Consider the following 26,422-nt stretch of genomic DNA (forward strand, 5'->3'; position numbering starts at 1 on the left):
GATGGTCCGGTGCCACTCCTTAGAAGCGAAGCACGCACCCTCACATGATTTTCTAGTCTCTAAGACAAATGATAAGTTTCTTTCTTAGGGGTCCATCAAATTATACTCTTCCTCGGCCAAACACCAAAAAAAAAACGAGAATGACACTTAACCATCGATCACACTGACATGGTTCGTTAAAACTTAAATACTAGGGGAGGCCTAATATTTTATGGGTCCATGTATTTTATAGTGACCAATATGTCCCTATCTTGCTCAACTTATGTGTACACTACTAGTAATAAAAAATGTTCCTCAACAATAAATAGCCCTAAGCTCATAAGTTGCAACTTCTAACACTATATATATATATATATATATATATATTTGATTAGAGAATCCCATTTGTTTTAACGCGCGGCAAACATGTTACAGAGCAAATCCTTCGTTAGAAAAACAAAACAAGGCAAAGTTCTAAAGGTCAGTTTCCATACTTATTTTAATCTCTTTATAATAAAACCCTAACCCTAATTATTATAATTATTATTTAACAGGTGGTAAGAGAACACTATTTAAGAGACGATATAAATTGCGGGGCATCAATATGTAAAGTTTGTGAACCAGCAGCATCAGCAGCAGCTCGTTTAAGTTCAAATGGTTCAACTGTACTACTAGTTATCGACACCAATGTTGTTCTTAATCAGATTGATTTGCTTGAAAATCCAGCGATAGACAATGTTATTGTGCTCGCTATTGTATTGGAAGAAGTTAAGAACAAGAATCTTTCTGTTTATAATAGACTTAGAGCTCTTTGTAGTAAAACTCTGAGGAACTTTTTCGTCTTTTCAAATGAACATCACAAGTAAGTGTTTATTTTTATTTTTTATGTTCATTTGGATTAAGAGTTTTAATGTGCTCTTGTTGTGAATATTTTTGGTAGGGAAACGTTTGTTAAGGCTATGGTTGGGGAAAGTCCGAATGACCGGAATGATAGGGGTACGTGCTAGTTTAGTTATGTGTAGCTTCTTTAGTTGTTATGTTTTATTGTACATGATATGAGGTTGGTGGTTCAGCGATTCGAGTGGCGACTAGCTGGTATCAACGTCATCTTGGTGGGAGTACACAAGTCTTACTTATTACAAATGATAAGGAGAATAAGAGAAAGGCTATTGATGAAGGCATTTCTGCTGAAACGGGTAACTGGTTAACAATTTATCATCTGCATTTGCTTGGAAGATTTTGTACTTTTTTAAGAACTTGTACTTTTTATGTTTCATTACATGAAGTTTGTAATGTTCATTACTATGTCATTACTACAGTTGAAACATTCGTCAAATCACTTGGTCAGCCCAATTTGCTTGATCTTGTTGTGCGTCCAAATTCTGAAGACGTGGGCATGGAAGATGTTGAAGATCTGAGACCATCGAAGAGGAAGGTCATTTATAGTGAGGTATAATATGGTTTCATTAGCCTTTACTTATTATTGTTTAATGCTATCATTCTTTGGGAAGTTAATTTGTCCTGTACCTTGTTTTTCAGCACAAGCCCTTGTCAGAAATAACATTTGGTTTGCAACGTGGAATCTACCACCAAGGAAAACTTCGTGTCAATCGTTATAATCCGTTTGAGGCTTATGTTGGGAGTGAAAGTATTGGTGATGAAATAATCATCCATGGCCGGAGTAATATGAATAGGGCTTTTGATGGTGATGTAGTGGTAGTGGAGCTCTTGCCTAAAGAACAATGGAATGAAGGGAACTCCTTGTCTATAGCAGATGATGGTATGTTGTTCTGCCTTTAGGTGGTATGAGTTTTGTTCTATTAGTGTATGGCTATATCTTGATTTGCCCCGAAGTATATCTCATAGTTGCATGCTGTATCCTTCATATGTGTAAATAGATGCTGAAAACAACTGAGAACCTTTTCTTGATTTTAAACCTTTTTTCAGAGCATGTTACACTCTTTCACAGAAGATCAAATTCCTGGGGTCAGGAGTAGAAGTTATTGTTATTGGTGGTTGTCTGGTCTTCTAATTATCTTTGTCAATTAATTATCTACTTCTTTAAGAAAGATGTATGCTAAATGCTTTCAAGTGGTTTATGTTGGACGATTTGTGTGTAGACCTCCACTTTGTGGTTCATTAAGCCCACGAATCCAGCCCAAATCAATTAAGCCCAAGGGCTTAATCTTAGCTACACCCAGTAACTGGTCTATTTATGAATATGTCCAGGTTCATTATTGTAGAAAGATAAGGATAAAAGTTCAAAGAGATAACAATTCTTGTGACACAAACAAACACAGTCCTTTTAGGACTCAACCTCTTCATTCATATAAAAACCATTTTTTGAATTACGTTGAAACTTAATCCCTAGAGAATAGATCGTATGCAGTCATTATGTTGGTTCAATTTCATCTCCCCCAACATCAAATTTCCTCTGTTTCTTAGTGTGTTCTTTATCATTTGCTATCGTTGTGTTAAAGCAGGTTATTGTCGAAACAATCTACAAAAAAATGTTGTTGGACATAATCTTTTCTGATGGACAACCTTTTAAAAGGAACATTAAAGTGAATTAATAAAACCATCGCTAGAAAAAAAAATACAAAACCATCTTCGGATGATCATGGCAAAAATGTCCTTACAAAGCTTTATATTGAAGCATTTATGAATGACTGAATCAAGCTGAAAATTTTCATTTTCAGAGGATGAGGAGGAAGAAGATGTTCATTTAGTTCCCAACAGTGCCGATGATGCTCCTAGAAATGTGGATGTCATTCAAAATTCTGGAAGGAATGTGGATTCTGTTTCATGTCGTCCCTCTGGTCGTGTTGTTGGTATTATAAAGCGCAATTGGCAGTCGTAAGTTAACTATAACTATACTTGTTTGTTTCTTCATGAGCTATTTCACATTCTTCAGGTTAGGTCTTCTTGCGGTTGTTTCAATCAGTACTATAAATGTTCAGTACGTTTTATAACCAATAGGTTGAGAAATCTACTTATGGAGAACATCAATTGAAAAATAGAGGGCAACAAAACCTAATATTGATGTATGACCTACCTGTGCAATGTGTTTGATTGGTTTTGGATATACTCAACAGTGGTCCCTTTCGGTCTCTCTATACTGAGAGCATCGTCCGGTTAACAAATTTCAGCAACTTTTATGGTTTGCTTCTGCAGGAATTTCTGTGTTAAGGAACCATAGTTATGTCTCCCTTTTATTGGAGTTGAAAAAGAAAAACAAGTACTTCCTTGTTAAGTTTACATTCCATGTTACTGGATCAATGGTATCTTATCTGGGATTGTGTTGTTCCTGCAGCTATTGTGGTTCCTTGGAGCCAATGCCCATGCCAGCAGGAAATGGTGGCATTGCCCATGCTTTATTTGTCTCTAAAGATCGCAGAATTCCTAAGATTCGGATTCAGACTCGACAGCTTGGGAATCTTTTGGACAAGAGGATTGTTGTCGCTGTTGATACTTGGGACCGTTTATCACGGTATCCTTCTGGTCATTATGTAAAGACAATAGGAGAAATCGGTGACAGAGATACTGAAAGTGAGGCAAGTTCAATTGGCTCACCTTTTATAGTTTTTGACATTCTGTTAAAAGCTCTTACAAGGATTAAACATTGTAACCATTATCTATCCACATGGAATCCGTGTTTTTTCTAAAGATCTTTCTTATCATGCCACTGATCATGCCATATCAAGTATAAACCATAGTGTTAAATTTTCTACCAACCAAAAAAAAAAAATGTTAAATTTTCTAAGCTAGAAATGGTTGATTATGATTGTCTTTCCACTTACAGGTAGTGTTAATCGAGAATGACATTAATTCACGACCATTTTCTGCCCAAGTTTTGGCTTGCTTGCCACCCATACCATGGTCCGTTTCTTCTGAAGATTTGATGAATCCTATCAGACAGGATTTGCGAGATTTGCGTGTTTTTAGTGTGGATCCTCCAGGTATGGTCATCAACATTGCCAGTGTGTCTCATTGCTACAGTTCTTTGCGTTTGTGCATATTGCAGCATTTGCTACTACCTTCAGGTAGTGATGATATACCTGGTTGTTGCAGGCTGCAGGGATATTGATGATGCCCTGCATTGCATATCTCTTCCAAACGGAAATTTTGAAGTGGGAGTTCGTATCCTTGTATATGTTGAGTTTTAAATAATAAATACGCTAATCTTTCCATGCGTAAACAGTTTATTCTCGTAATAAGTCATATAATGTAGAGTTTACATTGTTGTCTGAAATCCTTAATTTAATTCCTTAAGATATTGCTGATGTGACCAATTTTGTTTACCCTGGCACTCCCCTTGATGACGAAGCTTCACAAAGGGGCACATCAGTCTATCTTGTTGAGCGCCGCATCGACATGCTTCCTAAACCTCTGACAGAAGGTAGATTTTCTTCTTTATTAACTTGGTCAACTATAGTCTGTGTTTGATCTGAAAATGATTTAAATCTGTAAAATATAATATATTCTTTGCAGATATCTGTTCTCTTCGATCTGATGTGGAGAGGTTGGCCTTTTCTGTTATTTGGGTATGTGCTTCTTTTTTAAAAAGACGTTAATTATGATGGATGAATAGTTATTGCCGTAGGAGACTGTTCGAACATTTTCTCTTACAAATTTGGTTTCACAACCGATTAATCATTGAATTTGTCCCTGGTAAAATAAATAACGAAAAGTTTTAATGGTTATACCACTCCCAACTCGTTGGATCTGGCTACTGCTATAGTGGTAGAATTCTTATTCAATCCATAAATAGGTTGCTTGGTACAATGATATTTGGCTCGGCGACCAATCACCTAAATGTCAAATTATTCTTTGGAAGGCCGGCTTGCTTCTTCTCCCACTGGTTCCTTCTCTGCAACGATTATCTCCCATTCAAGAAGAACAATGTTAATGACCGAGTTGCAAAGTAGATGTACGAACTCCATAGGATCATTAGCTGGAATCGGGTTTATAGGACACCAATGGCAAATACAATTTCACTGGAATAGGTATTTGTGACCAATCACCTTCAAGTATGACATTTCTATCTGTATCCATAACAAGTGCACAATCTGGTTGCCGGATTGACCCTAAATTTGTTGTCTTGTTTTTGTTATTTGTTGGTAAAATACCCCAGATCCTCCATTCAGATCACTGATGCAGATGATTCTCGCTGCCATTTGGTCTTTTACCTTATCGAACGACAAAGTGTTCTCTGGACCAAGCAAGATGGTCTCCTATCACTAGGCTTACAAACCAACTTGGACCTCTTTAATCTTATTATCTCTACCGGATATCGAAAAAATCTTTCTGTTGTTAATTTATGACCTTTAAGTCTGTAAAAGATGTCAAGACGAAAGTGACTTTGGGTTTTATTTTGTACTGGGGCATTTTATTGTTTATTTTATTTCATCTACTTATTACGTGTTCTCACATCAATCATTTCTCTAAACTTTGGAAAATTAATCCATACACTGTTACGCTATGAACTAAATATATATGAAAATAAAGGAATCTGGCTTTTCTTTTGTATCGTGGCATTTTTTTTTCTTATATTGTCGAGTTTTCATGCGTTCTCACGTTGTAATTTCTCTAAATTTAGGAAATGACACCTGAAGCAGAGATTATGTCTACGAGGTACACGAAAAGTGTCATTAAGTCTTGTGCTGCAATGTCATATGTCGAAGCTCAAGCTAGAATGGATGATAGGTATTGCCATCTGCTGCTAGTTTTTTTAATTTCTTCTAATCTGATGTTGTTGACACTCCCATTTAGTTATTAGTTGAATTTTATATTTTTTGTTTTTCGATTCTTTTAGTATTTAAATAATTAAACCTTATTTTAAATGTTATGGCAATCTTATATAAGTAAAAATGACAATGATGTTGCTGCACCTCCATCCCCTCTTTTATTATTATTTTTTTTTTGGAGAAGTCATGGCAAGGACAGGAACAAGTGGCACTGATGCTGCATCTGAATTTGTTTTATCTTGGTTTTCCCTGGTTTAAAATTTTAGCACTTCTAATCGTATCTCCAGTCCTTGCTTTCTTCTTTCCATATTATACTATATTTTGATAGGCCTCCTTTGCCATCTATTGCATTCCAGTCATGAAGTTGCTTTCTTGCATTTTATAGTTATATTTAATTTTCCCAGTTCTTGTCATTCTAATTGCCTTCTCGTACTCCCATTGTTGGCAGCCGTTTGATGGACTCAGTAACTACTGACCTGCGCAATATGAACACATTAGCAAAGGTGTGCATATTTCAGCCTATGTATTTCTCGTCAAGATTGACAGATTGGGACTTTCCAATTTGTCCAAGTATTTTATTTTTTCATAGAAATCACACACTATATTTATGCAGATTATGAGGCACAGACGTATTGAGAGAGGAGCTTTAACGCTTGCTTCTGCAGAAGTCAAATTTCAGATTGACACAGAAACTCATGATCCTCTTGATATTGGTATGTGACTTCAGTATAGTGATAAACCACTGAGCTGCACAACTTTATTTTCCCAAACCAATACGCATGAGAATAAATAACTGTTGGCTTTCTATGTCTTGCAAATCATTGAGATTTAAACTCATATAAATTTTTGATGTCTAAATGCTTATGATATTGAAGGAAGCTTGTTGGGATAACAGCGATTTTGCCATCAACAGGCTTGGTATGTAGTGAAATATTGTGTTTCTGTCTTTGTCTTATATGCTGGTGTTTCTGCAGGAATGTATCAGATTAGAGAGGCAAACCAAATGATTGAGGAGTTTATGTTAGCTGCTAATGTTTCGGTTGCTGAAAAAATCTTAAAGCATTTTCCTTTGTTCTCGATATTAAGGTATATCTCTGGTTTTGAACACCATACTCATGGATGTGATTACTTATTTGTTCTTATGTTCCTTCACATCTCTTTCGTTGGAAAGGTTATCTACCATGATGGCCATATACTTCCATGCTTGTAGAGTGTATGGTTTTCATTTGTTGAAGCAACAAATATGTCGCACCTTCAACCGATTATTCTTGCTATGGTGTCATAATTGAGTAGTTTCTTTCTTGTGTTAGTTCAAGTTCTATTCTTGACCGGCTACAGTGTGTATGGTTAATTGGTTACAATTATGAAGCACCGATGCAGACACGGCAACACGAGCATATTCTAAAAAAGTAGGACGTGGACATTGCAAGGACGCAGATATAAGATGATATTTTTAAATTTATTTTATATTGATGTAAGATTAGATTTTAAGTCATCATAATAAAGATTCGTAAACATAATAATTCAACATTCATAAACATAGGAACAATAAAAAGGAGTCATGAAGACATCTCACATAACTATATAAGTCATGTCTGCGTCCATGCCATATCCAAACTACCCTAGCATGTGGGACACGCATGTGACGCGACAGACATGTGTCCAAGCCGCGTCTGTGTCTGCGTCCGACACATGTCCGACGTTGACACAGTGGAATTCTAGAGGTGTCCGTGCTTTGGAGGGTTACATTCATGGTTGATCCTCTACACCCAACGTAAAGGTAAAACAATTTAAGTATAATCCACCAAAGAAAATTTAGTAAAGGAATCTTGATGACAAGCTTGTGGAGTACTACTCTTATTTCTTATAACCTTTGTGCCTGCTCTTCTTCGGGTCGAGAAACACTCATTTCTACCCATCAAATCTGTATTAAACGCCACAGATGGATATAATGGATCATTTCTCCTTGTAATTAGACTCCAAACTGGAGAGGTCCGGACCTCCCAGTCCATACTTGGTCTTGGTGAAAATGCTTGGCTATGCAAAGACCAATTGCGCCTATTCCGCTCTAGCCAATTGCGCTTCTATGAGTGGACTAGAGCTGTTATTAAACATATTAATACTTGTATATCCAATTCAAAAGAATGTTAGCATATCCTGCTTTTTTTCTCTCTGATTGGAGCATCTTCAATAAATTATTCTTGGTTAAGTACTGAGACAGGGAGTTGTCTTCTTCTGTTGTAAGCAATGGAGAGATCTAGAATCAGGAGGTAATTAGTATGGGTTATTGTCTTCACTTATGCTTCTGTATCACAATAGAGGCAGTTTTCTTTTCATGGAGTTGTTGTATATTTTTTAGTTCTTTCTTTATTTCTTGAATATTCTAAGAGTAGTTTCTTCCAATGACTAGTTTCATATCTCAATATATTAAACCAGAGACTGCTGCTTTTAGGTTCAGAAATTTTATATTGCATGAGGAGCATACCCACTTTGCTCAACTTCTTTAGTCAGTTGGATGTACACAAATCATCAGTGACTGCTTACTTGTGCAGACGCCATCCCAGTCCAACGAAAGAGATGCTTGAACCTTTACTACGGACAGCTGCTGCAGTTGGTCTGGATTTGGATGTTTCATCTTCAAAAGCTCTGGCTGATTCACTTGATCGTGCGGTGGTAAGATCCATTGTTCTATTGCCTGCTGATAGCATTCACATGCTTAAGGGTGGCTTCATGTGCAGTCATGCTATACTTCTTTTATAACATCTGAACTTTGTATATTAAATGAAATAGGTTTTCAATTAACTGGGGAAAGTGTGGTAAATTATAATATTTAGGTTTTGTTCATTTCTAGATATATATTTTTTAATTAAAAGGATTTACTTGAGTAGTAAAAATCTATGGCAGGGTGATGATCCATACTTTAATAAGCTGATCCGTATATTGGCGACTAGGTGCATGACACAGGTAACATTACTGGCTTATGAACTACTGTGTGTATTATATGTATAATTCGACATGACTAAGCTGATATTTTATACTTCCAGGCAGTTTACTTCTGTAGTGGAGATCTCACGCCTCCAGAATTTCACCATTATGGTCTTGCATCACCTCTCTATACCCATTTTACTTCCCCCATAAGGAGATATGCAGGTAATAGGAGTTATTTTCTGCTGAGAACTCCTCTCCCTTTTAACACATGTGTCTTACTTTGATTAAATTTAGCAAGTAATCTTGGTACTTTATATTCCTACAGATGTCATTGTACACAGGCTGCTTGCCGCAGCTTTGGGAATCTACAAGCTTCCACCAATATTTCAAGACAGACCCCAACTTACCAGTATTTCTGACAGTAAGAATCTTTTACGCTATGCTACTTACATAAATGGACAAAAGAAAATTATGGTTGGAACATTACTGTAATTCCATTTCTTTTATAGTAGTAAGATGAAGACAGCTGCACACTTCGATGAGATGTGTTAATTTCTGATGTGCTGTTCTTTGACTACTGACTAGTGAATGTTCTTTCTTACTGATCAAAGAGATATTATGTTTTCTTAGTTTTACAGCTCATCTATCGCAGGGTCCATTCTTTGTATTTTCATAAAGAAGTTAGTTTATCTTCTTCTTGCAAATTTTATTTTTTGATTCAATTTGGTGTGGTTATCTATTTTCAGATTTGAATTATAGGCATAGAAATGCCCAAATGGCTAGTCGGGCCTCAGTTGAGCTGCATACACTCATTTACTTCAGGAAAAGGTACCCCCCCAACACACACACACACACACCACCACCACCACCACCACCACTCTCTTCCCTCTCCTCCTCCTATCGTCTTCCTCTCTATCTCGTTTATAACAGCTGTTTTCTCATGCAGGCCAACAGACACTGAAGCAAGAATAGTAAAGATAAGAACCAATGGTTTTATTGTCTTTGTGCCCAAGTAAGCTATCTAATTTTTGCCTTTCTTGGTTTTCTTTTTCTCATTGCATTGTTGTCTGTGAACTGCGGCGCAGAATAAGTCCATACCACAATCATTTTGTTTCACAATTAACATCATCATTTATGGATACTTTGTATTATTGGGTGTAATTGTTTTTCCAGAATCATCTGTAAACCTAATTTTAAAAAATGAAATAAAAATGAGAATAGTTAAAGTTATAGCTCTCAACTGGTTTTCTCTAGTTTGCGTCTCTTTGTGGAAATCAAAAGTGGTTTCTGGATTCTTTTGCCATTTTTTCAGGTATGGTATTGAAGGCCCTGTGTACTTAACACCTAGAGGAGAAAAAGGAGGGGACTGGTTCGTAGACGAGGAGCATCAGAAGGTCAAGAAGATGGATGGAAGCATCAGTTACAGTGTTCTACAGGTGGTTAGAATTCACATGGAGGTTGTGGAACCCCAGCCAAATAGGCCAAAGCTGCAGCTCACCCTTATATAAAAGATACGCAACCACATTTCCGCCCATCAAATTTATAAGAAATGAGCATATTTGTAAAATTTCAGAGGTTTTGTGGTACCGAGGTACGAATGTAAAGTCGGAAGTTCTGTTACAGATCTGTCAATCAATGAGTGGCAGGAGTGGTATATGCAAAGATTATAAATAGCAATGTCGTTGTAATCTGTTCCGCCTTGAGATGAATCAATAATGGACAAGATGAGGTATGTAGCAATTTTGGTTTCCCTGCTCGGCTGCTCTTGTATGAACTTTGTATTCCAAGCGGTTGAATTGAAATTTGCATATTGATATTTCTCAGTTCTAACTATATTTTTTTTTCCTTCTGACGGGCCATATCATTAAGAAAACGAAGCTGTAAAAAGGTAAAAACGGGAATAGAAAAAGAAGAGAAAAGAAAAGAAAAGTCTTTTTGTTTATCGAAAAAAAGAAGAAAAGAAAGGTCTTTTTAATTAAGCAACCCGTCAGAATATTAATATTTACGTTTTGAAATTTTGCACGCGTTAGGTTCTACAGCAACCAGTTACTGGGTTGAAGAGCAACCATTATTAGTGCCAACAGTTAATTAGTGCCACAGTTAATTGTTTCTGTGGAAGCAGCTTCTTGGAAACTATATGCAAAGAAGGGGTTCCTTGTGGCTGTCGCTTTCCATTTTTTTTTTTTTTATGGAATCTAGACAGATCCATCAAGCATTCCCCATGTTTATTTGGGGTCCTCTTGTTAGTGATACATCAACATAACCCAGCATGTCCATACGACAATACCCGAGTGGTCCTTTTCTGATTGTGATAATCTGGTCCAATGATCTCATAATTAAGTGGGGTAGAGCACGACTCCACAACCCTAGTCTTGTTGATATTTCAATAGGTTAGAATCAGATTAACCTTATAACCGATGCCTCGGGGGAAGTATTTGAGCAAAGTGGCGAGCTTCAGTATGTTCTTAAACAAGCCCCAATTTTGCTTACACTCGATCCAGAATGAGCCGAGTCAAAATAGAATAATAGATTGGCTGGTCTACAAGTAGGGATGGTATTTGAGGCATAGCCAGTCAAGCTTCCGTATGTTCAAGCTCGGTTCTCTCTTAAACTAATCACAATTTGGTCAGTCTCGGCTCATGAATCGAACCCTGAGCTGAGCGGAGTAACTAAGTTTGTTTGCCAGGAAGTGGGAGTGAGTAACTGAAAAGTGATTTTGTAGCATCTCTAAAACTTGGATCATTTTGTAATAAATTTGTTAAACGTTGAAACTTGAAACATTTTGGAATACAGAGAAGTACTGAGCACTTCAAATGTTACTGCACTTTGGAAATAGTACACCGTGCAAGAGGGCAATGCAATTATATTCAACTCCAAATTCCAATTACTTTCTGAAATTCTTACAAGAATGAAACAAATTTTGAAGGTGCCACCAAGCGAACCTTCATGAGTGCATGCAAAACCTTCACTACTCTTGTCGAGAGCAGAACTTATACAAAACCCTATAAAGTCTTGTGGAGAGCTGAACCTATACAATCCTATAGATATAAGCGCTCGTATGCTGAGCTGAGCCCAGAACAATATGAAAGAACTGATTTGTGGTACCACTTGCAAATTGCAATCAAATATGAACTAGGAATGGTGCTTGATTTTGCATAGAGCAGCTGGGGCTGAAGCGTCGTCGTTTGGCATATCATTGTTTATATGGCCATTTGAGATGCTGAGATTCCTCACGACAGGATATACATAAAAACTGTTGACCATACTGTAAGTGCAAGTGCTGCGACCAAGTATGTCCACAGGAAGATAACTGAGCACTCTTCTTGACCCACATCAAAGAGCTGGGTCATGGTACCTGCATGGTGTTGATTTCACTGTCAAAACTATATACTTTTGCACATTATCGAGGACCAATAAAATGTAGGAAAATGACATACCGATATTCATGGCAGGTGGAAGTGTAAACTGCACCATGAGTACAAAGCGGAAAAGTGGATCTGAAGGAAGTATACCAAGATCTCCTGCTAATTTGACTACTCCAATCCCAATTATCGGAAGGAAGACATACCGAACACACAAAATGCCGAACACAACAACTGCCTTTATTCTAGACGAGCGCAACCCTGTATAGTGTAAGCTTTAGCTATGACATTATTATCGTGAATTATGTAGTTGCAGAGGGTGCAGTGGGTTATTATTGATTGAGTACCTTGTGTTAAGTTACCCCCCAGAATAAGAGTGATGCAAGGTATTGTGCCATCCCTACAGAGCAATTTGGTATCCTTAAGTATAAGAATGAGAGAAAGGAATACAAAGTTAAGAGATGGTCTGGCCAGATGGTTCACATACCCTAGTAATTTGAGCGAGTCTTGAATTACTCGGAGTGGAGCACCATCCCCAATTATGAGATTCTTCAGCCAAGGTACTGTGCCAAACACCAATCCCAAAATCTGGCAATGGGCAAGTAAGGGGAAACATAACTTAGCTCATAAAAGCTATAAATCACTTCTAATGTACATAATCAAGAGACTTACTGCTGCAATTGTTGGAGGCGCCAATAGTTCCTCAACTATTTGGTGTAGAATACTAGCCACTTTATCCCAGAATGTCCCTGGCTTCTCGTACACACTAGACAACTGTGGCACAATCTACAATCACAAAATTTAAAGAACTCCATATCAAGATATGCAATTCATTCTGTTGTAACGGTACATGGACAGGGTAGACGATTTAATTTTTGCAAAAGAAATTCATCAAAGGTGCTTACGGCTTGGCTTTCTGAATCTCCTTCAAATGGTTTTGTTGATTCCACTAGTACAGCCACTTGTTCTTGAGTTTCTCCCTTTAAAAGGCCGGTCTCCTCATTGGCATCCCAGTCCTTGTTAGGTGATTTTGACTGAAAATCATTAGCTGCTTCAATTTCTCTAAGCTTTATCCCCGAAGTGCGTATAAGATAGTAAGTGTGAGACCAAATGAAGAAACCACCAAGCTGCAGAAGAAGGGACAGTTTTATCATATAATGGTCATACATTCTAATGCACAGAAACGAAGATGGAGAATAGAACATGTGAATTTTCCTTACCGCCATGGAGAAAGATGCATACGAGAGTGCAGTTGTGCTACATAGACCTGTACCATCATCGAATGGGCTACCCTCCTCATGACACATTGCAGGGACAACTATCAGGAGAAGATTTCCAAAATTTCCTGCTCAATAGTGAGAATATCAATTTTAGCTACTGGCGCGCGTCTTAAAATACTTAAAATTGATCAATGACAAAAAGTTAACCTGCTGAACACATAGCCATGACCAAGCCTTCAAGATGAGGTGCTGGTTTTAAAATTTTCACTAGTATCCATCCAAGAATTCCTCCAATCAGAAAGATTATCGCAATGTTGACTGGCATAAACCACCTAAGAGGATAAAATCAAATAATATAAGGTCATTAGATTTTTTTTCCCTGTTCACCACAATAACATAGAGTTTCTTTAATCTAATTTGATTTTATATTATTCTGCACGTTTAATATCGTTATGTTTATTTATTTATTTGCTATTTAATTGAATTGAATTCTATCAATGACAATTACATGCAACACTTGCTCAGTATGATTTACCATGAAATGATATCTTGGAATGTCACAGTCTGGGCAAGACAATAAAACATGAGGGATGGAGTGAATACAACGAACACAATCTGCATTGCCACCAAAAGTTGTCATTAGACATAACGCAAATTTACACCTGATGACATTGTTCTTTTCATACTCCAATTGTCTTCTGCATACCAACATTATTATGTTACGTGTCCATGCAGCATTGTTAAGATAAATGTATGAATGTGTATACCTTATTCATCTGTTTTCGAGCATCTGCTGTTAAAAGATTGCAATAGTTGGTTGCCATAAAAGCCCCGAGAACACTGATGATGAGGACTTGCAAAATTGGCATACTCGCCACCTCTAAGAGTGTTAAGAAACCCATCTTTCCTCTCTTCTTGTTGTTCAAAAGATTGAGAAACTCAACAGAAAGCGCGCCTTTACTTCTTAATTTGATTCGTCTATCTGTACCTACTCCAAGTACTTACCAACTGCTTTCGGACTCTCTATTAGAGTCTTAGAGAATGTCTAAGACTCTAATAGAATAGCAAGAACGTCCTACAAACATGTTGAAACATAATCATTTAGCTTAAGCATATACTTAATGGTTCACAACAATTAATTAACACTTGGATGTTACTGAAAAAAGCAGAGATGGTGGTTAATTAATGTATAGAGAGGGCTAAAGAAAAGGATCTCCACCAACTAACCTATTCTGAGCGACTGTTGGTGATTAATTGGTTCTAGATAGCAATTGCTCTACAAGACTCCCACTCTATGCCATACAGCTATATTTAGCATCAATCGTGGTACTTGGTGTGATCAGGATGTTCTTCTACTATTTTTGTTTGACATTTTGAATTCTGATTGACAATTTGAACTGAATAATTTTGTCTGTACAGTAACTTAGAGTGGTCTAAAAAATTTCTTTACATGTGAAACATGTCTCATGCATACGATGTGTAGGAAACTAGAAATAGGAGTTTTCTACGGGACAGCCAGACAGGAAGGATCAGTGGATGAGTGGATCACACCCATCAATCTATATGTATTTCTTTCTTATGGATCATTTTACTCAGTTCAGTCCAAAAAGATTCAATATAATTGGGATGAAAGCTAGCTTCCATCTTTAATGGTCCATAGTCCGTAGTCCATAGTTTCATACTGTTATCTTAGTATGGACATCTTAAAAGCACAATCATACATATTGTTCATATTGTCATCACGATTTGATCTTGAATTCTAAAGCTAAAAGAAATCCTGATCATAACTATATCCTGAGTTAGGAGTTAGGACGATAACATTAGCTGTACTGTATGTCTGTATCATATCAACATTAAATCAAGGACCCAATGCCCCGTTATTCCAACTTAGTTGTGCGAAGTGGGCTACAAATTGATTTAACTTAATTTAGGTGTTGTAGTGCTGTGCCACATGCTTCGGAATATGGAAATGGCATAAAGCTACAGTTGTCTGCTGTTACTTCTTGCTACACGCCTACACTTGTCTGATTATAGTGTTTCCAATTATTCTTTTCAGTAATTAGACACTAGGACCACCAATCAAGAAAAAACATGTTGTCCCTAGCTGAAAATGAAAAAATGCTTTCACATTATTGTCTCTAATAATCAACATCACCGAAATCAATTACGATTCATGTTGTAATTCTGTTGCTGTATATTTAAGTATATCTTGGAATTTTATCTTGGAATTTTGTGAGTGAGCAAAGCTAACTTTGAGTATTCATGAAGATATTTGCAGTTAGGCTTGGGCTACCACGAGAATATCTTCATAGGGATGAGGGTTCCGAGACTGTTGGATGTGTAATCCAACGGTCTAAAAATCAAAAGCAAAAAAGAAAGAGAGAGAATGTGAGTTTGTTTTTTATTTTTAGACCGTTAGATCACACATCCAACATCCAACGGTCTCGGATCTCATCCCTATGAGGATATCTTTGGAATAGAGGAACTCCTTTTTAATTTGTAATATTGATGATTTGTGGACCTCGTCATTATGGGAAAATGACTTGACTAATTAATTCGGAGGAAAGCAATTCTAATTTGCCCAATGGGACAAACTGTCTTTTTCTAATAGTTGGGCAATCACTTCACCTAGAAAAATTGTCCTTCTGCCAAAAAGAGTTAGCCCCTACAAAGAGATAATTCCCTAATATTACAAAATTACATCGAAGACAACTCAACTAAATACCGTACTGAAATAGGGTCCAAACAAGAATACAGAAGGAGCCGTCTATTTCTAAAAACTAAACTATAGACGACAAAGTTTAGGATCCTACTAACATAGTAAATTTTACACTCAACAAAGTACAAACTAAGCCAAATAATCTCATGATTCAAGTCATCTAACGAGCTAGTTAAATGGTATTCCTATATGATGAAAGGGATGACGATGAAATTTTTAGTCGTGGCCTATATGGGATTTTATCCATGGATGGTCATCGTTGACTATCTTTCCAAATTTGTTAATGACATGGAAAGTTGTTCTTTTTTCGTAATAAGTGATGTCCTTAATTGTAGTAGTGAAAATATATATGGTTTTTCTTACACTTGCATTTTCAAAGAATATAATGGTTTATTAACGTGAAAACTTAAAAAGGTTTCTTCACTTTTTTGTATTGAATTATTTATTGGATTGAGGTAACTCTCTCCTTAAATTCTCTACATACTCCAATGGTCTTTTTATCTGTTCGTTTTCTACATGCAAAAAAGTATTTCCCTGAAAATGGGAACCCAAGACCAAATGTACCCCACCTAAAATGTTAAAACTCGAAAATGTTTTGAGCGCTCAAATGCTTTATAGTTTATAGTTTATACCATAGTATAAAATATTGCGATATATTACGATAAATATTGAGATTTCAATAAAAGATATATAAATATTACGATATATTTAGAGATATATAAATATTACGATATGTTTAGGTATATATCAGCAAATATCTACTATATTTCAATAATATTTACAATATTTGTGATATTTAAAGATATTTAACGATATTTTGTGTAGATAATAATTTTATTTAATATTTATCATTATATTTCAAATAAATATAAATTATATATTAAGAAATATCTACAATATTTATCGATATTTTAGATATATCTACAATATTTACATATAAAACAATGTCAAATATTTCCAAAAGAAAAAAATATACCCACGATACATATCCATAAATCAGAAATCGATATTTTGCCATATCTGATATTTTGTACTATAGTTTATACAACAATCACAACATACCGTAGAACTATTATCATCACATAAAGCCATCACTGATCTATAAACAATTCACCTAACTTTTTCAACCTCGTTCGTGTTTTGATATATATATACATATATATATATATAGCAACTTTTTCACCTTTTTCACCTAACTTTTTCAACCTAGTTGGTATATATATATATATACCTCTCTCTGAGGTGGATGAGATATTAAGATCTGTCAGTCCTTTAATACGTCCCCTTTTTTGTTTTTGACACTTGTAAACTTTTATAAAAATGTGTATATGTAGTGAATAAATTTATTTGGCCATTCTAATGTTGAATAAATTTGATGATGCTAATGAAAGGATTATACAGTTCATAAACATGCTTTCAACAAAGAATTGTTTGATAGTCGTTTTTTCGATTTCTCTTGAAGATTGGAGATTGGAGATGATTAACAAGTTTTCATTTGGGAGAGTCATCAAAAAGCTAGCGCACAAAACAAAAATTCTGTAAAAATACAAGAATCTAACAATCCAACTAATATTTTCAGCAAACGTTGTTATTCTTCCAATTTTCTGGAAACAAACTAGGAAGCAACAACACAAATAACATAACAAAATAATGAGGCAGGAGAAAAATGAACAATGAACAAACCTGGAATCAAGTCTTGGCTGCAAAAACAGAGATGTGGAGATGGATTGAGAGAAAAGAGAAGAGGATGAATAATGAGAAAGGTGGAAAGGTACTGGTGGAGAAGCCATGAGAATGTCCACCTCTATTTATATGTGTGTATGTCGTGTGTCTACAATTTTGGAAGACTCATTTCCTGAATTAAAGGTGAGTCATAGATGGTCAGCGGAAGAAACATTACTATGTAAAATGCTTTTGCTATGAATGTTCTATGAAATTCAAATAAGCTGGATGGGTTTGAATGAAGAGTTGTAATCGTGTTGGACTTAATAAGATTAGATAAGAATAAAGCTATTAGAGCTGGTGTTCTATTTATAGGAAGCATGAATCAATTTGATGTCTTAATATCACCTCCCCCATATATGAACCAAGCTAAGCCCTGCATGTGCAATGTGTACAACTAATAATTCAGTACATGCGATTAGTGGGTCTTCCGTTATTTCTTTCCTGTGGTCATAAAAGGTGCTTGGTAATCCATATGGTGCCAATTATGAATTTAACGAAGTTGACAGCTAGTGCTAGTATGGTACTATGGTGTTAAGTTTTAACTACCGTTTTGAACCGGCCGGTCGAGCCGAGCTGTTCGTGAGTAATTCGAGTTCGGCTGTCAAAGGCTCGATTTAAATTGGTCCGCGCAAAAGTTTGAGTCAAGTTTGATCATAATTTAAAACTCGTTCTAGATAGCGAATAATTCGAGTTCGAGCGTGAGTACTCGAGTCGGGTTACTCGTTTTATAAGTCCATATCCAATATATAATGTATAACTTATACTCGTTTTATTCTTTATACCCAATTTTTTTTTTCGATGAACACAACCACATATGATATTCTTTATACCCAATTATAATTTATAATTTATACCCATTTTAATGTTTTATACACATTTTTTTTCGAGTTTGAGCTCGAGATCGTAATGCAAAACGAGTCGAGCTATTAGTAGAACTGGACGAGTTGAGCTTAAGCCCAATATTAAATTCGAAGTCGAATTCCAATCGAATCGAACTTCTATAGGTGCAAGTCAAGGTTATTCGACTCGGATAGCTCGATGACCAGCCGTACCGATTTGGATGTGCAGACTGAATTTACGTTTCAACCAGTGTATAGTAGCATAATTCACCTCCCCAAGGGCGGTTCATTTTTTGACTTAGAGTCTTCACAAATAATCTAAGCCGCCTCACTTAGCTAGAAAGTGCCAAAGTGGATGATTTAGAAGTTAGATGAAAACGTTTCTTTTATTTCAGAAAATGTTCCAACACGTTTATTATGGAGGGTTTCTTACAGATACATAACCAATTCCACCCTCCCCCAAGGAAAGTTTTCTCGCAGCAAAGTGAGTATTATAATATTTTTTACACCAGAAACTCTCAATTATTCTTGTGCTCAAAACACAACGAGAAAGAAAATTACTGTACAAAATTTTGTACCATGAGAAAATGTTTAACTTATTGGGAAGTTATTAGTAACAACCAGGAGTCGGGAGTGTAGGGGAGCAATATCCCCACTAGGAACATTGCAGACGAAACACAAGCGACCTCAACGCATCGATCTCCAAGACCGATCTGTGAGCAACTCCTTACAAATAGGTGTGTTTTGCAGACGAAGCACAAGCGACCTCAACGCATCGACCTCCAAGACCGATCGTCGAGCGACTCCTTACAAGTAGGTGGTACGAACGAAGATACTTCAGTACGAACACTTGGCCAGAGACAGAACGCGCCCCACCAGATGTAATCATTGCAAAATCTTATTTGCATTTCCCACCACCGGGAAATAGGGACTACCGCGCCAACTCCCAATCAGAGTATGACTCACACCAAAACCACTCCAGCACTCATTCACGATCTACGCCTCTACATTTGTACATAAAGGGTACACGCGTAATGCGAAGGATCTCTCACCCCCCGAATCCTATAAATACCATCTACCGGAACTACGTCCGGACTGATTCTTCTCTCCCAACAAAAGGAAAAACGAGAGAAGATAATGTAGGCGATTAGCTTCCAAATGACCTCGGTCCCATCCAAAGTCCAAACCCATCTCGTTCTCCTCTACGAGAATCGAGAAAAGCTAAAACGCCCTTTACATTGGCGCCGTGGTTTCGATTCGGAGAGCCACTTTAGATCGGTTCATCCATCTCTAACTCTCCGATACGAAGCATGGTTAGCATAGAAGATCAAGTTCAAACCTCGCCCACCGATTAGAATAACGAATGAGAGCATTTCCTTGCTCAGGGAGGAAAATGCTACTTTACGCTTCGGGGATAGTTATCAGCAACAACAAGTCGGAAACGGAGCCGAACACAGCATCAATGACGTTAATCAGCAGCTTAACGAGTTATCCCAAAGGATTGGCCAGACCTCCGCGAAGAAGGACTCGACCCAGATTGTGCACAAGATGCTTAAGACGTATCGCGCATCTCCGTTCACCGCAGAGGTCCTCAGTAAATCCTCTCCACACGACTTTATCCAGCCACGCTTTCCCATGTACGATGGCAGCACATGCCCTGGTCAGCATGTGGCTCGCTATATCCAGAGTTTGGCACTCTATAGCTCACCCGAGTTCGATTATCTCCATTGCAGATTATTTCCGGCCGGAAGGGATGGCGCTCTAGATTGGTTCTTTTCATCGAGTCCGATTCTATAAACACTTTCGACAAACTTTATCGATTTGTTCGCCCAAAGATCGCCCAATAACAGCGGAAGAAGGCGATCTTGATTCTCTCGCTTCAATTATCATTCAAGGAGGGCGAAACTATTCGTGAATTCCTCGGACGGTTCAAGGCAGAACTGCTGTGCATGGAAAGTGGCTTGAAAGAATCTTTCGCCACACTGGCCTTTTCCAATGCTTGCCGAGTGCGAAATAGCGACCTAGCTAGGTCGTTGATGAAGGAACGCCGAGACAATCGTCCAGAACTCTACGCCGGCGTGGATAAGTACATCAAGTTGCAAGAAACTTTAAAACTCCATGGTTTAGCGAGAGCCACGAGGTCGCCGGTCTCTCGATCGTTCCCCACGGGGCAAGAAGCTGCCAGTCGCGATGCCCCGCCTTCGTGCACGATCGGAACAACAGAGAGTTCATCGCCCCGACCGTTCTCTCCGATCCACATCTTGGATAAGATTAAAAGCGCGCTCATTTTTCCGGCCAACCATCGGGCCCCGCGGATCGACTGGCAAGCCTTTTGTGCATTTCATAAAGCAAAGTGCCATGAAACCGATGCATCTTTGGGGCTCAAGCATTATCTCCAAGACACGGTGGAAGCGGTTATATCAAACACTACATTAGCATTCCCGATGGCGACTGCGTCACAAGTTCTTTGGCTCGTCGTCGGTAATGCGTCGTCGATCTCCACCTCACCGCCACCGCCAAAGGGATACAGCTCGTCCCTCACGGTCGAGGACGCGTTCCGTGAGCGTTTTCGCCACGAGAGAAGGCAAAGACTCGTCCGATCGCGACAATGCTCGCATTATTCATGTGATTACCTTTTCCGGACGATTCCGCGACTTCTTCCCCGAGAAAAGACGTCGGGTCGGCGCTCTTCAGAAGTCTATCATTTTACTTCACAGGCAGCTCACCCGCTGGTTCAGTCGCAGCCACAGCGATATCACTTTCCACGAGGGCCGACTTAAGCAAAGTCCGCCTTCCTCATAATGACGCGTTGGTCGTTCATGTCAAAATCAGCGACCGATCGATCAAGCCGCGTCTGATCGACCACCTGGCGGTTCTCGTGACATCTTATTTTACCACACCATGCAAGAGATGAACCTCCCAAGTCCGTTCTCGCCGTCGACCCGATCGCTCCCCTTTATGGGTTCAATGGCTCCAGAGTCGACCCCGTTGGTGACATTATCTTACCAAGATCGGTGGGCTCTCGAGGATAAGATTACCCGCAATACTTCGGTTACGCGTTCTCGACACAAAGTCGCCATACAATGCCATCCTCGGACGACGGCTGGATTCATCGGATGCGGTCATCCGTCCCACTTTACATCAAGTTCTCCGCTTTCCCGGACCTCGAGGCATGATGGAGCTTAAAAGCAATCAACTTGAAGCGTACCATTGTAACCGTGTCCAATCAACGAGATGCACTCGTGAATTGCTTCCCACCCACCATACAGAGCCTCCAAACAATGGCACGGACTTAGTCGCGAAGTCCAACCCCGAACGCCAAGAGAAGAACGGGGCTCTTTTATAAGCGAAGTTCTCTCCAATGCCGATACGCGCACTCGCTCCCGAAGTCCTCAATGCACCGGGCGAAGACCCCTAGCTTTGACCCAACGACGGTGGCCGTCGATTAAAGTTTCGAGATCGTCTCAAATTTTACATGCAGCGCCGACCACGGTTACCCCAATAGCAAATGCACCCTCAATGTGTTTGCAGCCAGGTCCCACTCCCCAGTTCGTGGCTACCCCTGGCCGCCTTGCCGAACAGGTCGCTCCACTATCAGCGACCAGTCAGATCGTCCCACCAGCAGTTCCACCCTTCTCTGGAAGTGAGTCGCCAAGTAGTGCTTCGCCACCAGTTGTAAAACCCCCAGTGGCAGAAAAAGAAAAAGTGAATCTTGGCACAGAAGACGACCCGAAGTTTGTATATGTAGGGGCTAACCTCGACCCCACACTCAGATCCCAACTTGTAAATTTCTTATCAATGAATAAAGATGTTTTGCTTGGTCAGTATATCGATGTGCACGAATCGATCCTAACCTCGCTTGCCACAAATTAAACGTGAACCCCAATGCTGGACCCGGTTACAACGACCTTCGCCGACTATCCCCTGCGCTTTCAAAAAGCCATCAATGACGAGGTCGAAAAACTCAAGCAAGTCGGTTTTATCAGAAAGGTAGACTACCCCGAGTGGATTGCCAATATTGTCGCCGTCCCCAAAAAGAATGGCACAGTTCGCTTATGCGTCGATTTCACAAATGTCAATCAGGCCACGCCTAAAGATAGCTTTCCGCACTTCACCGCATTGACCAACCGGTCGACCAAACCTGTGGTCATGAACTCCTCTCCTTTATGGATGCGTACAGTGGGTACAACCAAATCCCACTCGCCGAGGAAGATCAAGAGAAGACTTCGTTCATTACGGAGCAAGGGATCTATTGTTACAACGTCCTCCCGTTCGGTCTAAAGAACGCTGGAGCGACATACCAACGCCTGGTCACGGATATGTTCCAAGACATGTTAGGAGACACCATGGAGGTCTACATTGACGACATGGTGGTCAAAAGCAAAAAAGCTGGTGATCACCTCACCCACTTAGAACAAGCGTTCTCCGGACTCACGCCCGTCACGGGCATGAAGTTGAACCGAAAAAATGCCTCTTTGGGCGCCCTCCGCAAGTTTTAGGGTATCGTGTCGCAAAATGCTGGATCGAGGCAAATCCCGGACCGGATCCGAAGGCGTTCTTAGATATGCCCGATCCACGCACAAAAAGAAACTGAAGTTGTCGGGGAATGGTCGCGGCGCTCAACCGATTCATATCAAGGGCCTCAGATAAATGTCGACCGTTCCTGCAGCTCCTCAAAAAAGGCGAGCCGTTCTCATGGAGCGATCAATGTCATCATGCATTCGCTACTCTCAAAGAGTATCTCACCACGCCTCCGCCTTAGCCAAACCAAGATATGGAGAGACACCGGGCTTTATCGGCCATTTCGACTTAGCCATTAGCTCGGTTCTCTTTAAAGAGGAGAACAATTCGAGAAGCCGATCTACTTCACGAGTAAGACACTCACGCCGGCCGGCGAAAAAGAATTATTCCTTCCTCGAACGAGCCGTTACTTTTGCTTTGTTGTATTCCGCACGAAGTTCGCCGTACTTTCAAGCACATCAAATTAAAGTTCTTACCGACCTTCCATTGAAGAAAGTCCTTCACAAAGAAAACAAGACTACTCGAATGGCAGTTTGGGCCGAAGAACTCGGAGAACACCACATAGAGTTCGTCCCCCGCACTTCTCAGAAAGGTCAGGTCGTCGCCGATTTCCTAGCAGATTTCCCAGTCGAGGACCCCAACTGGGAACAAGAAACCGAGCTCCCAGACACAAAAACGGGAGTCAAATCGCATTGGTCTCTCTTTGTGGATGGTTCGAAAATCTCGGTGGAAGCGGCATCGAGTCGTCTTAGTTTCCCCGACGGAAATATGATTGAAAAGTCGATCCGCATTGAATTTGCAACATCCAACAATGAAGCCCAGTAAGGCGCTAATTGGGGACTACGGATGGCGCCTGCGGCTTCGGTGTCGAAGAGCTCCAAGTCTTTAGTGACTTCGTGAATCGGTCGTTGCCCAGTTGCAAAAGAGTACACTACCCACGAAGGTAACCTTTCCAAGTATCTTCGTGTCGTTCATCGCTTATTGCCTTCTTTTTAAGCGGTACACATACATCATTTCTTGCGTGAGAGAACCGCCACGCAGACGGTTTTAGCTTATTTGGCTACCCAGACCCCGAGCTGCGTTCCCCGACAAGTTCTCATAGAGGTCGTCGACCGACCTGCATACCAAGTCGACCATACCTTGATGATAAGCGACCTATTTCCTCTCTCCGCCAGTCAGTTGAGCCAAACATGGATGCAGCCCATCATCGATTATATCGGCAAGACGCGCACGCCCCGAGGAGCGTGCAAAGGCCGGCAGTCTCTTATCAAGCTCGGCGTTATTGTTTAGTCCAAAACAAGCTATTCAGGAAATCCGCTGGTGGCCCACACTTACGATGCATTACCCCAGAACAGGGTCGATTGATTTTTGCCGAAATTCACGAAGGCGAATGTGGAAATCACGCCGGCGGCCGCTATTTAACCAAGAAGGCCATCTCACCGAGGATATTTCGCCCCGGATGCGGTCGATGCTAAAGCATACGCCCTCAAATGTCTCAAAATGCCAAACGTTCGCCACAATATCATCCAACCCGCTCGCGAACCGACGCATATAGCGAGCGGTAGCCATTTCACATGTGGGGCATGGACATCATGGGACCATTCATTCCACGTAAAAGTCTTCGCTTCCGCTTTGTCCTAGCTGCCACCGACTACTTCACCAAGTGGGTCGAGGCCATTCCTCTCGCACACGTCAAAGAGTCCCATGTCCGAAACTTCATCTGGACTCACATTATCACCAGATTTGGTTTACCACATACACTAGTAATGGACAACGGGCCTCAATTCAAAGGCCGAACAGTTAAAGAGTTCCTAGCCAAGTGGAAGATCATTCATGCGTTCTCTACTCCGCAGTACGCTCAGAGTAACGGCCAAGCAGAAGCCAGTAACAAAGCAATCTTGGAAAATTTGAAGAAAAAGATTGAAAAGAATAAGAGCCAATGGCCAAAACCAGTTGAAAACATTCTATGGGCTCACCGCACCACTAACCGCTCCAATGCCGAAGTCGCCATTCTCCTTATGTTATGGCACAGAAGCCGTAATTCCCACCGAGCTGACCGTCACTACAACTCGATCAGAACTTGTTGAGTCAGGGTATAACGACTCCGTGTTATCACGAGACGTCGACCTGTTGGAAGAAAAGCGAGACTTAGCTGCCGTCAGAGTCGCATCTTACCAGCAAACTCTGAAGAACTCCTACAATAAGCGAGTTCATCCTAGGTTTTTTCAACCTGGAGACCTAGTGCTCAAAAAGACGCAGGACGATTCCAAGTTAGCACCCACATGGGAAGGCCCCTACATCGTGGAACGCGTCGTTGGCAATGGAGCATACTGGATAAGAACCCAAGAGGGGAAGATGTTGCCTCGACCTTGGAATACTTATCTACTGAAAAATTTTTATCAGTAGCGCCATTAATGTTGTAAATCTTTTGTTTTCATTAATGTAAGACAAGTTTTGTGGCGACCGATACTATCTACTCCAGGTTAGTTGTATTGGTACAACTCACAGGCTACATAGCCTCTCCAATTCTTGTAACGTCGAGGACCTATATTTCTAGGATCGACTAAAACGAGAACGCTCTCGGCCGAAAGCATGCTCTCCTCGGGCTCACGTGCTACATAGCCTCTCAATTCTTGTAACGCCGAGGACCTATATTTCTAGGATCGACTAAAGAGAACGCCTCCGGCCGAAAGCGACTCTCCGGGAGCTCACGGGCTACATAGCCTCTCCAATTCTTGTAACGCCGAGGAGGACCTATATTTCTAGGATCGACTAAAGCGAAACGCCTTCTCGAAAGCGCATGACTCTCTCGAGCTCACGGGCTACATAGCCTCTCAATTCTTGTAACGTCGGGAACCTATATTTCTAGGATCGACTAAAGCGAAACGCCTCTCGGTGCGCATGCCCTCGAGCTCACGGGCTACATAGCCTCTCCAATTCTTATAACGTCGAGGACCTATATTTCTAGGATCGACTAAAATTCTTGTAACGCCGAGGACCTATATTTCTAGGATCGACTAAAAGCGAAACGCTTCGGCGAAGCGCATGACTCCTCGGAGCTCACAGGCTACATAGCCTCTCCAATTCTTGTAACGTCGAGGACCTATATTTCTAGGATCGACTAAAGCGAACGCGCCTCGGTGAAGCGCATGACTCCGGGAGCTCACGGGCTACATAGCCTCTCCAATTCTTGTAACGTCGGGAACCTATATTTCTAGGATCGACTAAAGCGAACGCCTTCTCAAAAGGCGGCGGCTCGGGGAGCTCACAGGCTACATAGCCTCTCCAATTCTTGTAACGTCGGGAACCTATATTTCTAGGATCGACTAAAGCGAGAACGTTCTCAGCGAGCAGACAGCTTTCAGGAGCTCACGGGCTACAT

General features: G+C 39.9%; 2 protein-coding genes across 4 annotated transcripts; one reads left to right on the forward strand and one right to left on the reverse strand.

The window, feature by feature from the left end:
* The first annotated feature begins 300 nt into the window (after positions 1-300).
* On the forward strand, positions 301-10,472 carry EMB2763 (ribonuclease II family protein). 2 transcript variants are annotated; one of them, XM_086590919.1, is made up of 23 exons: positions 301-459; positions 534-841; positions 920-975; positions 1,053-1,175; positions 1,299-1,429; positions 1,519-1,759; positions 2,679-2,835; positions 3,293-3,537; positions 3,786-3,938; positions 4,051-4,119; positions 4,253-4,378; positions 4,471-4,523; positions 5,579-5,685; positions 6,175-6,229; positions 6,340-6,439; positions 6,701-6,812; positions 8,279-8,399; positions 8,631-8,690; positions 8,771-8,876; positions 8,980-9,075; positions 9,401-9,482; positions 9,601-9,666; positions 9,967-10,472. In XM_086590919.1, exons 1-23 carry the CDS (start codon positions 406-408, stop codon positions 10,160-10,162), a joined length of 2,817 nt encoding a protein of 938 aa, XP_086447045.1. In that variant the 5' UTR covers positions 301-405; the 3' UTR covers positions 10,163-10,472. The 2 variants fall into 2 exon arrangements, with proteins under 2 accessions (XP_086447045.1, XP_086447046.1); XM_086590920.1 differs by having other exon boundaries at positions 3,293-3,533; positions 3,782-3,938.
* A 1,043-nt stretch (positions 10,473-11,515) lies between these two features.
* LOC147519265 (protein PIN-LIKES 7-like) lies at positions 11,516-17,964 on the reverse strand. Of its 2 annotated transcripts, none has more exons than XM_086590921.1 (11): positions 17,639-17,964; positions 14,004-14,311; positions 13,772-13,851; positions 13,444-13,568; positions 13,237-13,361; positions 12,922-13,143; positions 12,689-12,802; positions 12,504-12,604; positions 12,364-12,416; positions 12,092-12,277; positions 11,516-12,009 (listed from the first exon to the last, which is right to left on the reverse strand). In XM_086590921.1, the coding sequence occupies exons 2-11, from the start codon at positions 14,136-14,138 to the stop codon at positions 11,885-11,887; spliced, it is 1,266 nt and encodes a 421-aa protein (XP_086447047.1). In that variant the 5' UTR covers positions 14,139-14,311; positions 17,639-17,964; the 3' UTR covers positions 11,516-11,884. The 2 variants fall into 2 exon arrangements, with proteins under 2 accessions (XP_086447047.1, XP_086447048.1); XM_086590922.1 differs by lacking the exon at positions 17,639-17,964 and adding an exon at positions 14,464-14,697.
* Between the last annotated feature and the right edge of the window lie 8,458 nt (positions 17,965-26,422).

The sequence above is a fragment of the Coptis chinensis genome, chromosome 2, assembly GCF_015680905.1.
Source record: "Coptis chinensis isolate HL-2020 chromosome 2, ASM1568090v1, whole genome shotgun sequence".
Lineage (NCBI taxonomy): Eukaryota > Viridiplantae > Streptophyta > Magnoliopsida > Ranunculales > Ranunculaceae > Coptis > Coptis chinensis.